General features: G+C 49.6%; 1 protein-coding gene across 9 annotated transcripts in view; it reads left to right on the top strand.

Annotated features, from left to right (window-relative positions):
* Positions 1 to 13,566, top strand: part of EXTL3 (exostosin like glycosyltransferase 3) — a 136,138-nt gene that overhangs the window by 102,453 nt on the left and 20,119 nt on the right. For all 9 annotated transcript variants that reach the window (XM_059843132.1, XM_059843134.1, XM_059843129.1 and 6 more), the window contains one exon: positions 5,616 to 8,240. In XM_059843132.1, coding sequence (XP_059699115.1) covers positions 6,093 to 8,240 — 2,148 coding nt within the window. In that variant the 5' untranslated portion in view covers positions 5,616 to 6,092. The remainder of the gene's footprint in view (positions 1 to 5,615; positions 8,241 to 13,566) is intronic.

Below are 13,566 nucleotides of genomic sequence, written 5' to 3'. Positions count from 1 at the left end.
TGGAGAGGAGGGGGGTGAGCTTTGCATCCAGGATTTTTTGCCCCTCCATCCCACAGGACACAGAAGGATTTGCTCCTAAGCTGGATGTTCCTTTGAGCAGAGAAGTGCTTGTGTACAGCCTGGAAGAATAAATAAAACACTGTGACTGCTTTATTACCAGAAAACAACACTAAATAATAAATTTAAGAGCTAAAAGCTCTATATGTAAAGTAGATTTCACAATGCATTATGCAAAAAGCAGAAAGGCACTGGAGAAGGAATCCACTGGAGGAAGGCAGGCTGGGAGGATGGATGATCTTGTGGACAGGACGAGGAGATGTGCAGTGAATCCCAAACTGGCTCAGCTTCTCAAGTGACCTTGGGCAAGTTGTTTCTCCACACCTCCACTACCTGCTCACTAAAACCAGGATGTGGTTTTGCTGTCTCCAGGATTTCATCAGAATTAATGAGTGTTTGTGAAGCACTCAGGCTGAGGAGCGGGGACAGCCTTTGGCAGAGGGCAGAGCTCAGGTGCCCTCACCTGTGAGCACCTGGGGGAGAGGTTTCTGTGTTTTCTCAACACTGAGCATCTCCTGGAGCATGACCTTGTTCATGCCCAGATGAGAACACAAAGCTGAGAGCCAGACTCAGTTCTTCACTTGTCTGCCTTGAAGTGTTTGAGGTCACCTTTGCTTTGTGGAGACAGAGGTGGAGGTGCCTGATTTCCTCTGGGTGCTGGAGAGAGGTGGTGTCAGAGCTGGGGACAGGCCCAGGACATCTTAACTCCAGGTTTCTCCTCACATTTCTGAATTGCTGCCATCTGGGAGCCTGGACACAGAGCCATACAATCATTTAGGTGGGAAGGACCTCGGGATGTCTCTGAACCTGGGCACTGTCCAGCAAGTTTTGGATATCTGTTGGCCTCATATCCTCCTTCAAATCCTATTTAAAGCTCTTTCCCTGAGTCCTCCTAACTCCTCCAGGATGATCCTTTTCTCCCTTTGAAACAGCTAAACCCTGTCTGTTGCCACCAGACCTGGTGTGGTGTAAACCAATCCATGATCCAAAGCTCCAAAATTCCACCTGCTTGGAGCCAGGTGTGGATCTGTTGGCTCTTCCTGCTTTTTCCCTCATCATTCCCTGCAGCTGGGAGGACAGAGGAGAACATCACTTGTGTGCTGTGGTGACAGGAGTGCCCTTCTTCCCCAAGAACTTGGGGTGGAAAACTCAAAGTTCCTCAAATGCCACTTTTAAAGCCACTGCATTCTTCAGCACTTGTGGTTTCCCACTTTTCCAGGATGAGCACATGGAGGGGCTCTTGGAGCATTTTTCCAGGATCCCTTTATCCCCCACATGCCCATGTGGTTGAGGAGCAGGGCTGGGAGCAGGTGTGGCTTTGCATGGAGCTGCAAACGTGCAGAATGTTCCTTGGTTTGGATAAAACTCCCTGAAGGCAGGGATGCAGTTTATCCCTGGAATTTCCAGATTACAGGACCTTTTACCTGTGCATGTAACAGCATTGATCTCAGCCTGGGGGAATTGCTCTGTACCTGTGAGCTCTGGAGATGGTACAAATCCCTCAGGATGATCCCTAAGACTGCTGCATGCAATTTCAGAGTGAATTTTCCATCTGCTCCTTTGATGGATCTGCTCCCAACCAACTGTACCTTAAAGCACACACCTGATAGATTTATTCTCCTTGTTCAACTGCTCCTGTTCCCAAAGGGATTGGGAGATTTGGGATGTAATCCTTCCCTTTGAGAGCATTAGGAGATAGAAAGTTATCATTGCTGAAGAGTTGTTTGGAGTTTGTTTTCTTCCACTACAGCCTGCTCTCAAGGGGAGAATATGCTGTATTTTTATTTCCTCTCTTTGATTTCATTCCTAATGCTGATGAAAGAGAGACTTGGTAATGGAAGGTGTCTCTCCAAGCTCAGATAAAGCATGGGAGCCACTTCCACTCTCCCTGAGGTGCTTGTCTCTTTGCCAGGAGGGAGCTGACGTGGCAGAGGTGTTTGTTCTCCATGGAGAGCAGCAGAACTTTGTGGATGATAACACTGTAGACCCCTTATTTCTTAAGGAAAGAGAGTCAGGATGAGTATGGGTGCACACAGAGAGTTTGGGAACTCTGATTTAGTGGGTGCAGGAGGATCCCTGTGGATTTTCCTCCCCACAGTGCAGTCTGTGCCACCACGTTCTGCCTCGTGGTTGTGCATTGCTCTGCTGAGCTCTGAAGGACCATGAGTTTTAAATTTTCCAGGCTCTGTTCACAAATATGTTGAGAAAGGAGCAGCATTTCCCTAATTTTATAGCAAGCTGTATAACAGAGGTGTAAGCAGGGAGGAGTAGGTGTGCTCAAGTCTTTGAACATTTGCAGAGTAATGGCTCCACAAACACTCCCAGATCAGACCAGCTGAGTTGTTTCTAGAAATGCAAAAAGAGGGAGAACCTCAGGTAATTCCCATAACTCCAGTGGCACAGGGAGTGCCTGCTGTGGAGCTGAGGAAAGCTGGGAGTGCAGCCCAGGCTTTGACAAGGTGCTCTGAGCAGCTGAGTTTCATGGGAGAAAGGGCTACAGTGTGCAAACCTGTGGTGCCTGAGGATTCAGTCAGGTTGGCATTTGGGAAGAGGCTCTGGTAATTATTGATCTTCTGATCCCCTCAGAGCTCTTCCTGCCTCTTTCTGTGTGTGTGTAATCGGCTCCATCAGGCAGCAACACTGTGCTATAACATCAGCAAGAGTTTTCAGCGTGGAGCTTGGTGAGTTTAAAGAACTAAATAGTACTTGGGAGTGAGAGGGATGGGTTGGCTGGAAAGCCCAGCAGCTATCCTGCTTCTCCTTCTCCCAAATTTCTTTTTGAGAACGTTGGGAAATCAGCAGCCTTTTCCCCCAGGGCTGCTAAACACAGCCCTGAAGTTTCTCTTGATAAGACCACAGATTGGGTTTTTACTTTGTCTTTTTTTTATAAGTCCTAATGGCAACGTGTGACAACCTCAGGCTCGATTGAGTTGATGAGGAATAAAGTCTTAATAGTGAAGAAGAGTCCAGGAGTGTGTCTAAAGTGCTCATTTTATCACCAGCACATATTTCAAACTGACAGTCCATACTTTTAGCTAATCCCAAGCCACGTGTGGTGCATTTTAAATCCCTCCTCAGCCTGCTCTGGTCATTCCCTTGTGGTGTTTTCCAGGAGAGCAATGGAGTCACATTGGCAACCTCAGACTTCTGAGCACACGGATATTTTTAATTTACAACCCATATTTTGAGGTGAGGAGGATGAATTTTGTTCTGTGTCAAGGAAGGGAAGGAGCAGAGGAGCCACTCTGGCAGAATAGCTGCTGAGGATCAGGTGGGGCGTGACGGATTTGGCTTTTCAAGGACCCCAGTTGCCATTTTAGAGAGTCCAGTTTCCCATTTCATTACCAATTATGGCTTATAAATAGGCAAGGTAACCACAAAAGAATAAGATTTTGATGCAGTCCTACCTTTGAGGCTGCTGTTTTTTGTGACCAGCCCAAAGCAATGTGTCCACGTGTCCACATGTATGATCCCTCATTTCTGTGTTGCCTCAACACCCTGCAGCGTTTGACCCCACTTACCCCATGGCACCCCAAATAAAAACCCAGCAAAGCTTGTTTTCCCCACGTGTCCCTTGAAGTTAAGCTGATTTTTAGATTCTGGTGGTGTTCAAGTGAGTGTGTGCTTTGGCATTTCTCTCAGGAATAGCATTATTAGGGCAGCTCATCTCCTGGCCAGCTGTTTGCAGAAAACTGGTGGCAACTGGAGGATCTTTGCAGCCCCCATGAGACCTGAAATAGCAGGGCCTGGCACACACACACACCCAGCATGAGCTTCACTTCCTGCAGAGGGCCTGAAAAGGGGGGGAAAGAAAGAAAGAAAAATAAAATAAAAGCTTTTTTTTTAATTTTTTTTTTTTTTTTTTTTTTGCTTTTGGTTGCATGTTGGTGCCTGCTAAAATCCTGCTGCTGGGCAGAGCAGCCCCAGAGGCTGGAGCCTCCCATCTGCCCACAGCCATGTGCTGCCAAGATCCAAGAAAGCTGATTTAGCCTTTTGCTGACTTTTTAGCCCCTTTATCCTCCTGGCTTTCTGAGATTTACGCCACTGCTGTTTGCCAATGTCATGAATTTAAAATCTGCCTTAGTTTTAAGCGTTCGTTCTGCTGTGCAACTGGGTTGTGGGTCACGTTTGTGGCAGGGGATGGAAATCCCATTTAATCATGGGGTGTTAAGTAAGTGACAACAAATGGCTGTGTAACAATAGCCCTGGGGATTGTGCTTTATTACCCCACAAATTTTCCCTCTTCATGATGATTTTTCATGGTTAAAATTAAAATTCCCCTTTATTTTTTCTGACGTGTGCTTGAGTACAACACTGAAAATTCCTCCTGACTTCTCTCTGCTGCTTTAAGGTGAACTTTTTTGCTTTGGCCCATTTCCAGATCTCTCTTTCAGCTGAGATTTGCTTCCTCACCTTCTTTCTGGGAATTCTTGATGAGTAGATGAGAAGGGCATTAAATAGATTTAGTGAAAAATGACCGTCACCAGCGTGGATGGCTTTCTTCTAATTAAAAATTGAAACGGAAATGAATGAGCTTCTCTTGAGGCCGTGCAGGAGCTGGTGCTAAGCCCAGCTCTATATTCATCAGTGGTGTGGGAAGTCCAGTGTGTGAAAGAATATCCCAGAAACTTCAGTACCTTGGAGGATGCCAATAAAAGGGGAGATTTTCTAGTGACAGCATATTGATGTGGCCTAGATTTAAATCCCTTGGCCTAGAGCTGAGTCAGAGCTGAATTCCGTAGAATCACAGAATGGATTGGGTGGGGAGGGACCTTAAAACTCATCCAGTTCCACCTGCCATGGGCAGGGGCACCTTCCATGATCCCAGGTTGCTCCAAGCCCTGTCCACCCTGGCCTGGGACATTTGCAGGGATCCAGGGGCAGCCACAGCTTCTCTGGGCACCCTGTGCCACCCTCACAGGGAGCAATTTCTCCCAAGAGGTTTCCAGCAGATCCTAACTTCAGCATCTTTGCTTTGATGTACGGTGTAAACTTTTCCAGTGTTGACCAGAAATTCCCTCATACGCAGCCAGCCAGTTAATTGTAACCAACACAAGTACGTTCCCTTTAAACTTTCTCATGCAATGAATCAAAATTTTCCAGCAGGAAATGAAAGCAAAACACTCCATCTAAAAATTCCTCATCAGCTCTAGTCACCAGAGCAGAACAATGGCGATTACACTCAGTTATGCAGTGCAAATTCCCAGCACTGCTGCATCCCGGGATCAGAGCAGGGCGGGCAGGGAGAGCAGGTGTACGTCAGCGCCTCTGGTTTGGATGTGAAGAGAGGGGGGCCTTGCAGGTGGGAAAAACAGGGATCCAGGTCCAGAGCCGAGGAGGTTGTGTGGTCTGGAGCAACCCTACAGGACCCTGATGAGGAGCAGAGTGCCTGGAGGAAGCTGTGTGTCCGCATCTCATGGATCCCACCGCCTTCTCAGGTGACAGCCCAGAGGTTGTTCTTTTGAGAGAGGACAATTGCTTTTAAATCCAACCATGTCTTATGTCACTGGTGGGCCGTTTTGGTTGTGTTGCCTGACTGTGTGATTGTTCTCTTGTAGGAATGGCAGAGCTTCACCCTCCCAGCAGCGATGAGAGCGACTGACAGTGCTACGAGTCCCTTCTGGCTCCGTCTGCACGACGGCTGCTGCCTCTGCATATTCATTGGATGGTAATGCAGGATGTCGGCAGCAGCGGTAGAGTTTGGCTCGGTCCCACTGCGTTTTTCTTCTGCCGGTTGCAACTCTGAATCACCATGACAACGCTGTGACACTTCCAGCAAAGGTTGCCCACGGACCAAGGGTGGGCTGGGGGTGGGCGAGAAGGTCAATGATCGAGTCTAACGGGATCAGAAGTTGCGCCTGCAGCAAAACGACCGTGGAAGAGCCGCCGGCACGGCAAGAAGATGAAATTCCCCTTCCATTGGCTTCTTGTTGAGCAGGCACAATAACATTTCCCTTCGAGAGACTCGCTGTAAAAACTCTTTTGGTTATGGCTACTGATCCAACGTGATTGCGCGCGCGGCGACTTTGGAACTCATGACTGGCTATACGATGTTGCGCAATGGGGGAGTGGGGAACGGAGGCCAGCCGTGGGTGTTGAGGTGGTCCAGTCGGATCCGGCTCACCTGGCTTAGCTTCACCCTCTTTGTCATCCTCGTTTTCTTCCCCCTCATTGCCCACTACTACCTGACCACCATCGACGACGCGGACGATGCCGGCAAGCGCATCTTCGGCCCCCGCACCGGCAACGAGCTGTGCGAGGTGAAGCACGTGCAGGACCTGTGCCGCATCCGCGAGTCGGTCAGCGAGGAGCTGCTCCAGCTCGAGGCCAAGCGGCAGGAGCTCAACAGCGAGATCGCCAAGCTCAACTTGAAGATCGAGGCCTGCAAGAAGAGCATTGAAAATGCCAAGCAGGACCTGCTGCAGCTGAAGAACGTCATCAGTCAGACTGAGCATTCCTACAAAGAGCTGATGGCTCAGAACCAGCCCAAGCTCTCCTTGCCCATCCGGCTGCTGCCAGACAAGGACGATGCGACCTTCCCCCTGCCAAAATCCAACAGGAACTGCAGGCTGCACAACTGCTTTGACTACTCACGCTGCCCGCTGACGTCTGGCTTTCCAGTCTATGTCTACAACAGTGACGATTTCCCTTTTGGTAGCTCCTTAGACCCTTTAATTAAACAGGCCTTTGAGGCGACTGTCAGAACTAATGTTTATGTTACTGAAAATGCAAATATTGCTTGCGTGTATATAATTTTAGTGGGGGAAATGCAAGAGCCCGTAATGCCAAAACCTACTGAACTAGAGCAACAGTTGCACTCTTTGCCATATTGGAGGACTGATGGACACAACCATCTCATCATCAATCTGTCGAGGAAGTCGGAAACTCAGAACTTCATTTACAACATCAGCACGGGGCGCGCCATGATCGCCCAGTCCACCTTTTACGACGCCCAGTATCGGCCGGGGTTTGACATCGTGGTGTCACCTCTGGTCCACGCCATGTCCGAGCCCAACTTCCTGGAGATCCCGCCCCAGGTGCCGGTCAAGCGTAAGTACCTGTTCAGTTTCCAGGGGGAGAAGATCGAGTCCCTCCGCTCCAGCTTGCAGGAGGTTCGCTCTTTCGAAGAGGAGATCGAAGGCAACGCCCCGGCCGACTACGACGACCGGATCATCACCACCTTGAAGGCCGTTCAGGACAGCAAGCTGGACTTTGTTCTGGTGGAGTTCACGTGTAAGAACCAGCCTAAGGCGAGTCTGCCCACTGAGTGGGCTCTGTGTGGAGAAAGGGACGACAGACTAGAGCTACTGAAGCTTTCTACTTTTGCACTGATCATCACCCCCGGGGACACCCATTTAGTGATCTCCGCCGGGTGTACCATGAGACTGTTTGAGGCTCTGGAAGTCGGGGCCATCCCGGTGGTTCTCGGAGAGCAAGTTCAGCTACCCTACAACGATGTGATCCGGTGGAACGAGGCAGCCTTAATTATACCAAAGCCACGTATCACAGAAGTGCACTTTCTTCTGAGAAGCATTTCTGACAACGATCTCCTTGCCATGAGGAGGCAGGGCCGCTTCTTGTGGGAGACCTACTTCTCCACCTCCGACAACGTCTTCAGCACAGTCTTAGCTATCATAAGGACTCGAATCCAAATCCCGGCTGCTCCTATCCGAGAAGAACCCGCCGTGGAGATCCCCCACCGGTCTGGCAAAGCTGCTGGTACAGACCCCAATATGGCAGACAATGGTGACCTGGACTTGGGGCCCGTGGAAACAGAGCCGCCCTACGCCTCTCCCAAATATCTCCGCAATTTCACCCTCACCGCCATGGATATCTACAGGAATTGGAATTCTGCCCCGGGGCCTTTCCACCTCTTCCCCTACACTCCCTTTGACCCCGTTTTACCATCAGAAGCAAAATTTTTGGGGTCTGGGACTGGATTTCGACCGATTGGTGGAGGAGCAGGTGGCTCTGGGAAGGAGTTCCAGGCTGCTTTGGGTGGCAACGTCCCGCGGGAGCAGTTCACGGTGGTGATGTTGACTTACGAGCGGGAGGAGGTGTTGATGAACTCCCTAGAAAGGCTCAATGGGCTCCCCTACTTAAACAAAGTTGTGGTGGTGTGGAACTCTCCCAAGCTTCCCTCCGAGGATCTCTTGTGGCCGGACATTGGCGTCCCAATCATGGTAAGACAGATGTAGCTACAGTGGTGGGTTTGCATGGTGGAGTCGTCTGTGTCAGCTCAGCTTCAGTCCTGGGGGATGGCTGAAGGTGTCTGCACCTCTTTTGGATACATCTATCAGGGGAGAAAAACAAGAGGTGCCAGGTATTTAGCACTCAGAGAATGCGAATTGCTTTTGAGGAGCCTAATGTGAATTTTGATGCTTAAAGTTAAAGATTGTTACTTGTTGGAAATCTTTCCTTAGGCTCTTTAAGTGCCTCCCTGTGAGGACAGTTGACACCTTATAAATTCCTAAGTAGTAACTGTTTCTGCACTTTGCCAGATGAATTTTTTATTAAAACAAAAGAGGAACCCACTGAATTAGTGTCGACTGCAAAGACCTCAAGACTCAATTCTCACTTTATATTACAAGGGATGGCAGAGGAGGAATTACAAGCCAAGGCTGACATGACTGTGAGAGCTTCCATGCTCCCAAGGTTGTCGCTGACTTTTGCATATATTTGAGTTGATTATTTTTTTTTCCTCAGCCAAACTGAAGAAGTGACACCTTCAAAAGCCAACATTCATTTTCAGACCCATGAAAATGTACTCACTTGGACATTGACTTGAGTGAATTCTACCCCCAATTTTTATTTATTTTAGGTTTTCCTTGTCAGCATCCCAGCATCACCTCCTTCACTGGCCGTTGTTAAAAATCAAAATTAAATATAAATCTCCCCTCTTAAAGAGAGCAAGGGCACAGAGCTACTAACAAGAACTGAGTGCTCTGAATCTGGTTGTGTTTAGAGGACAAATGGAAGGATAATGCCTTACAAATTAGGGAAGGGAAAAATAAAAGAGGGAGATGGTGCTTAAATACACAAACTGCGTGTGGTTTATGTGACAGGATGCTACTGAGCTTAATAGCAATGTGAGCTTTATGCTGCATGCAAAGAGATTCATTGATTTAATATTTCCTTTTATTATTATTGTGATGAATAAATCCTTCTGCTCACATTTAAAAACCCTTATGGTCCGGGAACAATGAGGAGAGAAAATTGCTTGGTTAATTGCGAAATAATCTTTCACATTAGTGCTTTTGAACCTGCAAATTCTACCAAATCTTTGCATTGTGTCTGCCGAAAAACCTCGTCCTCCTTCGGAGCGGGGATTGTTCTCCTTGGAGCTGCTAATGGCTGTTATTTGTGAAAGAAAAATGCATTTGTGTTGATGGAGGATAATGGCTTTTATACCTGGCTCTCATCTGCACATCTGTTGTGTTGGAGCCCCGCTGGTTTTTTGGGGAGTTGCTTTGTGTCACCTTCGAGCCACGCGCTGTGGGGGATGTTGGGGACCAGCATTTGAGCACGTGTGTGGTTCCAGAGGAGGGAATTGTTGTGTGCCTGCTTTGGGGAGGTGGGTGCTGACACTGTGGAGTGGTTGGGCCACAGGGAGCTTCTGCCAGGTCCTTTCTGAAGGAGTATGTTGGTCTGAGAATAGCTCTGCTTTCTTCCTGTCTTTCTAAGTCCCAGTTTTTAAAAGACCCCAAATCTGGGATTTCTCACAGGAGGGTTTACCCTGAGCAGCCTCCAGGCATCCATCCCCCTGTTGCTAAGCCCATCTCCAGACTGGGTGCTTAATCCTGTTGGGAGTTTGTGCCATTCATCTACAAGGATGGTTTGGTGTGGCAGTGATGGAAAACATCCCTGTGTTTCATCAGACAGTGAGAAATCCTAAGGTCTGCTCTGGAAAAGGGTGACAAGAGCATTGGGAGCAGAGTTGAGGCTCTGTTTGAGCCTTGCTGGCTGAGGTGTGGGATGTGCTGGCCAGGGGAAGAGGCAGGTGGGGACCTGGGATTGGCAGGAGACACAAGCCAGTGTGTGCCAGTGTCAGAAGAAAGTGAGGAGCTGTGATTCTGATTCCCTTATGAGGGGAAAAAGCTCTTTTGATGGGGAATATCCAATTCTCTCAGATCTGCCAGTGGTGCTGCATCTCTGCGTAACAAATACGCTCCCAGTGACTTTGGGATGCAAGGAATTGCTCCGTGTTCAGGTCCCAAAGCACACACAGAGCTTTGTGGGGAAACTTGAGGGGAGAAGAGGAGGGGATGAGGGTGGATTTGGGCTGTGATTGAAGTGGGTCCAGGGACCACCTGACTCTGAGGAGCAGCACAGCAGCAGCAGCAGTGTGCCAGCATGATCCAGGATCAAAGCCCCTGAAGCCAGAAGGTCATTGAAGAAAACCCAGCCTCAGAAAGATGTGGAGCTGTTCCACTGAGTCCAGAGGAGGCCACGGAGCTGCTCTGAGGAGCCAGGCTGGGAGAGCTGGGGGTGTTCAGCTGGGAAGGCTCCAGGGAGGGCTCAGAGCCCCTTCCAGAGCATAAAGGGGCTCCAGGAGAGCTGGAGAGGGACTGGGGACAAGGGATGGAGGGACAGGGCACAGGGAATGGCTTCCCACTGCCAGAGGGCAGGGTTAGATGGGATATTGGGATGGAATTCTCAACTGTGAGGGTGGGGAGGCCCTGGAAGAGATTTCCTACAGAAGCTGTGGCTGCCCCTGGATCCCTGGGAGTGTCCAAGGCCAGGCTGGATGGGGTTTGGAGCAATCTCGGATGGTGGGAGGTGTCCCTGCCAATGGCAGGGGTGGGATGAGATGGGCTTTAAGGTTCCTTCCTACACAAACCATTCTGGAATCCACATGAACCTCCTGTGTGCTCCAGGGCGGTGGAGCTGGCACTGGAAGAGGTTTCCCACCTGGAAAGTGAAGCTGTGGCTGCCCCTGGATCCCTGGAAGTGTCCAAGGCCGGGCTGGACAGGGCTTGGGGCATCCTGGGATGGTGGAAGGTGTCCCTGCCCATGGCAGGGGCTGGCACTGGATGATCTTTCAGGTCCCTTCCAACCCAAACCATTTTATCATTTATGTAAATGACAAGCTAATGAGACAAAGCAATGTCTGTAGCACGTTAAAGAGCCTTTGGAAGCAAAATAGAGTCCTGAACCCCACCAGGGCCTGCTGGTGGCAAGAGATGTGTGCCTCTGGGCTAGCAGAATTCCCCAAAGGAGAGCTGGACTTCTCCTACTCCATGTGTTGAACTTATTTATTGATGTGCTCCTTGAAACTGCTTTTGCAAACTGTGCTGCTTGGCTGTGATTTGGGGTTGTCCTCCCAAGCAGATTTCTTTTCCCTGGTGGGCTGGGAATTAATCAGGAGCCAAGCTCAAAGCTGCATTGGAACTTTGAATTTTTCGTGGATAACGAGATAAACAGAGCCACAGAATATATTTGATTAAAAAAAAAAACCTTTGACTTAAATATAGATGGCATAATTTACTAAAACATCAGTAAAATTCCTAAGCTGCACGGGAGTCTGATCAAATATTCTGTCCCTGTCCCCAGCCTGAAGTGAGTAGGTGGAAATCCAGTAGTTTGTAGTCACTCAGGGCTGCCCCTGGAACAGATGCTGGCACTTTACCCTCACATTTAAAGCTGTAAAAACTCTTCCCATCTCACGTTAATCGGGATTGCAGCAAAACCCAAAGGCTGAGAATGAGAAATCTTGTTTGTGCAAGCTCAAAATCTGACTTTTCCCCAAGTGTTTGTCTCTAGCACTGCCTTAGGAGAGCTCCCCAGGACAGGAGTGTGGCAGTTCCAGCTCCAGCAGCCACATCACAGCCTCTGCTGAAATTCTTTGTTGCCCAGAGAAGCTGTGGCTGCCCCTGGATCCCTGGAAATGTTCCAGGCCAGGTTGGAGGGGGTTTGGAGCAGCCTGGGCTAGTGGAAAGTGTCCCTGCCCATGGCTGGGGTGGGACTGGGTGAGCCTTAAGGTCCTTTCCCACCCAAACCATTCTGGGATTCTGTGATTTAGGGTTAAACCTTATTTGGCCCAAAGCTGTATTTTCACAACCTCTGCTCAGATTCTAAGAAGTGACAGCCAGAACTTGCAGCTCCTCTCCCTCTGCTGGGTTTGTGAGGGCCCTCAGTGGCTGGAAAAGCCCTGCAGCAGTTTGCTTTGTCCTCCTGCCTGGGGCTGAGGTGGGCTGGGAGCGCTGGAGGCATCTCTGAGCACTTAGGCTGGGTTCAGTGCCAGCTCCTGTGGCTGCCAGCAGTGACTAATCCCTTCCTCCAGCTTTGTTCCAGAATAAGTCGCTGCCTTTGATCCCTGCAGCCACTTCCAGTGGTGTAACATCCTTTGCTGCTGGCCTGGTGGCTGGCTGAGAGGGCTCATTCCGTTTAGCTGCTTGTTTAAAAAGGAATCAGCTGTGGAAAATGGCTCATCCGGAAGCGGCCGGGTCTGCAGACCTGTTTGGCTGCACACGGGTCCCTTGCCATGGCATTTATTAATCAGCAGCAGGCTGGCCAGGGAATGCTGTCCTGACTTTCCCTTCTCTTTGGGCTCTGTGAATGTGCTGTGCTGAGCTGGCTCTAAAGCTCAGATGCCTGAGGTTTGCATGTCCTTTCCAGCAGCAGGACTCAAAGGGTTTTTCTGTCTCCATTTTAAGGAGCACGGCAGGATCTGTAGGGGATGCTTCTGGCTAAGAGGAGGAGGACAGAACCTGGACAGGCTGGTGGCCATGGTGGCACCCTGAGCTTCTCTGCTTGTCCTTCAGCAAGCAGCTGGATCCTTAAGCTTGGTTTTCTGATAAGAGCAGCACCAACCTTCCAAAGTAATCAGCAGCTCGAGATAAGCTGCAGTGGTGTGTGTGATCCAGAGTGAGACCACCACACTGAACAGGAGTTAAAAAAAGAGAGTAAAACCTCCATGCTGATCAACACCACCATTTCAGTCAATCCTTTTCCTTCCTGGGAGCTTTGCCTAAATTCCAGCTCAGGGTCTGGTTCAGCTTGGTAATTCAGCATTTACCAAACTCTTCCTTGCTGATGTGACTTGAGTTTTTCTGGGCCGACTCACATGCAGAAACCCTTTGGTGCCTCCCAGCTTTATCCTGCTTTTCCCTGCTCTACTTTGACTCACAGCTCTTGTGTTCCAAATCAGGAAAAACCCAACTTTCCTTTGAGCTCCTGGATTGCATATGGGAGTGGGGAGCTCCAGGTTTACTTCCAGAAGGAACAATTCACACAAAATCAGCTGAGAAAATCCCTGTTTCTTAGCGCCGAGTCACCTCCCACAGGAGATTTGCCCCATCCCTGGGTTGAACAGTCTGTATTCAGTGCACCAGCGTTTCCAGCAGTGTATCCCAGGTTTGTGAGCTCAGTTTCTCCATGAGAGCACTTTCAGAAGGCAGGGAGATGTTCCACAGAGGTGCCTGGGTGCTGCTGTCGGGTTTGCAGCACCACCTGCTGCCCACGGAGCCGGCGCTGCCGGGGAGGGAACCGAGTTCTGAAATCCCTGTG

This window comes from Haemorhous mexicanus, chromosome 3, assembly GCF_027477595.1.
Source record: "Haemorhous mexicanus isolate bHaeMex1 chromosome 3, bHaeMex1.pri, whole genome shotgun sequence".
Lineage (NCBI taxonomy): Eukaryota > Metazoa > Chordata > Aves > Passeriformes > Fringillidae > Haemorhous > Haemorhous mexicanus.
The sequence above is the reverse complement of the archived record's forward strand: the minus strand, read 5'-3'. Positions and strand labels throughout refer to the sequence as shown.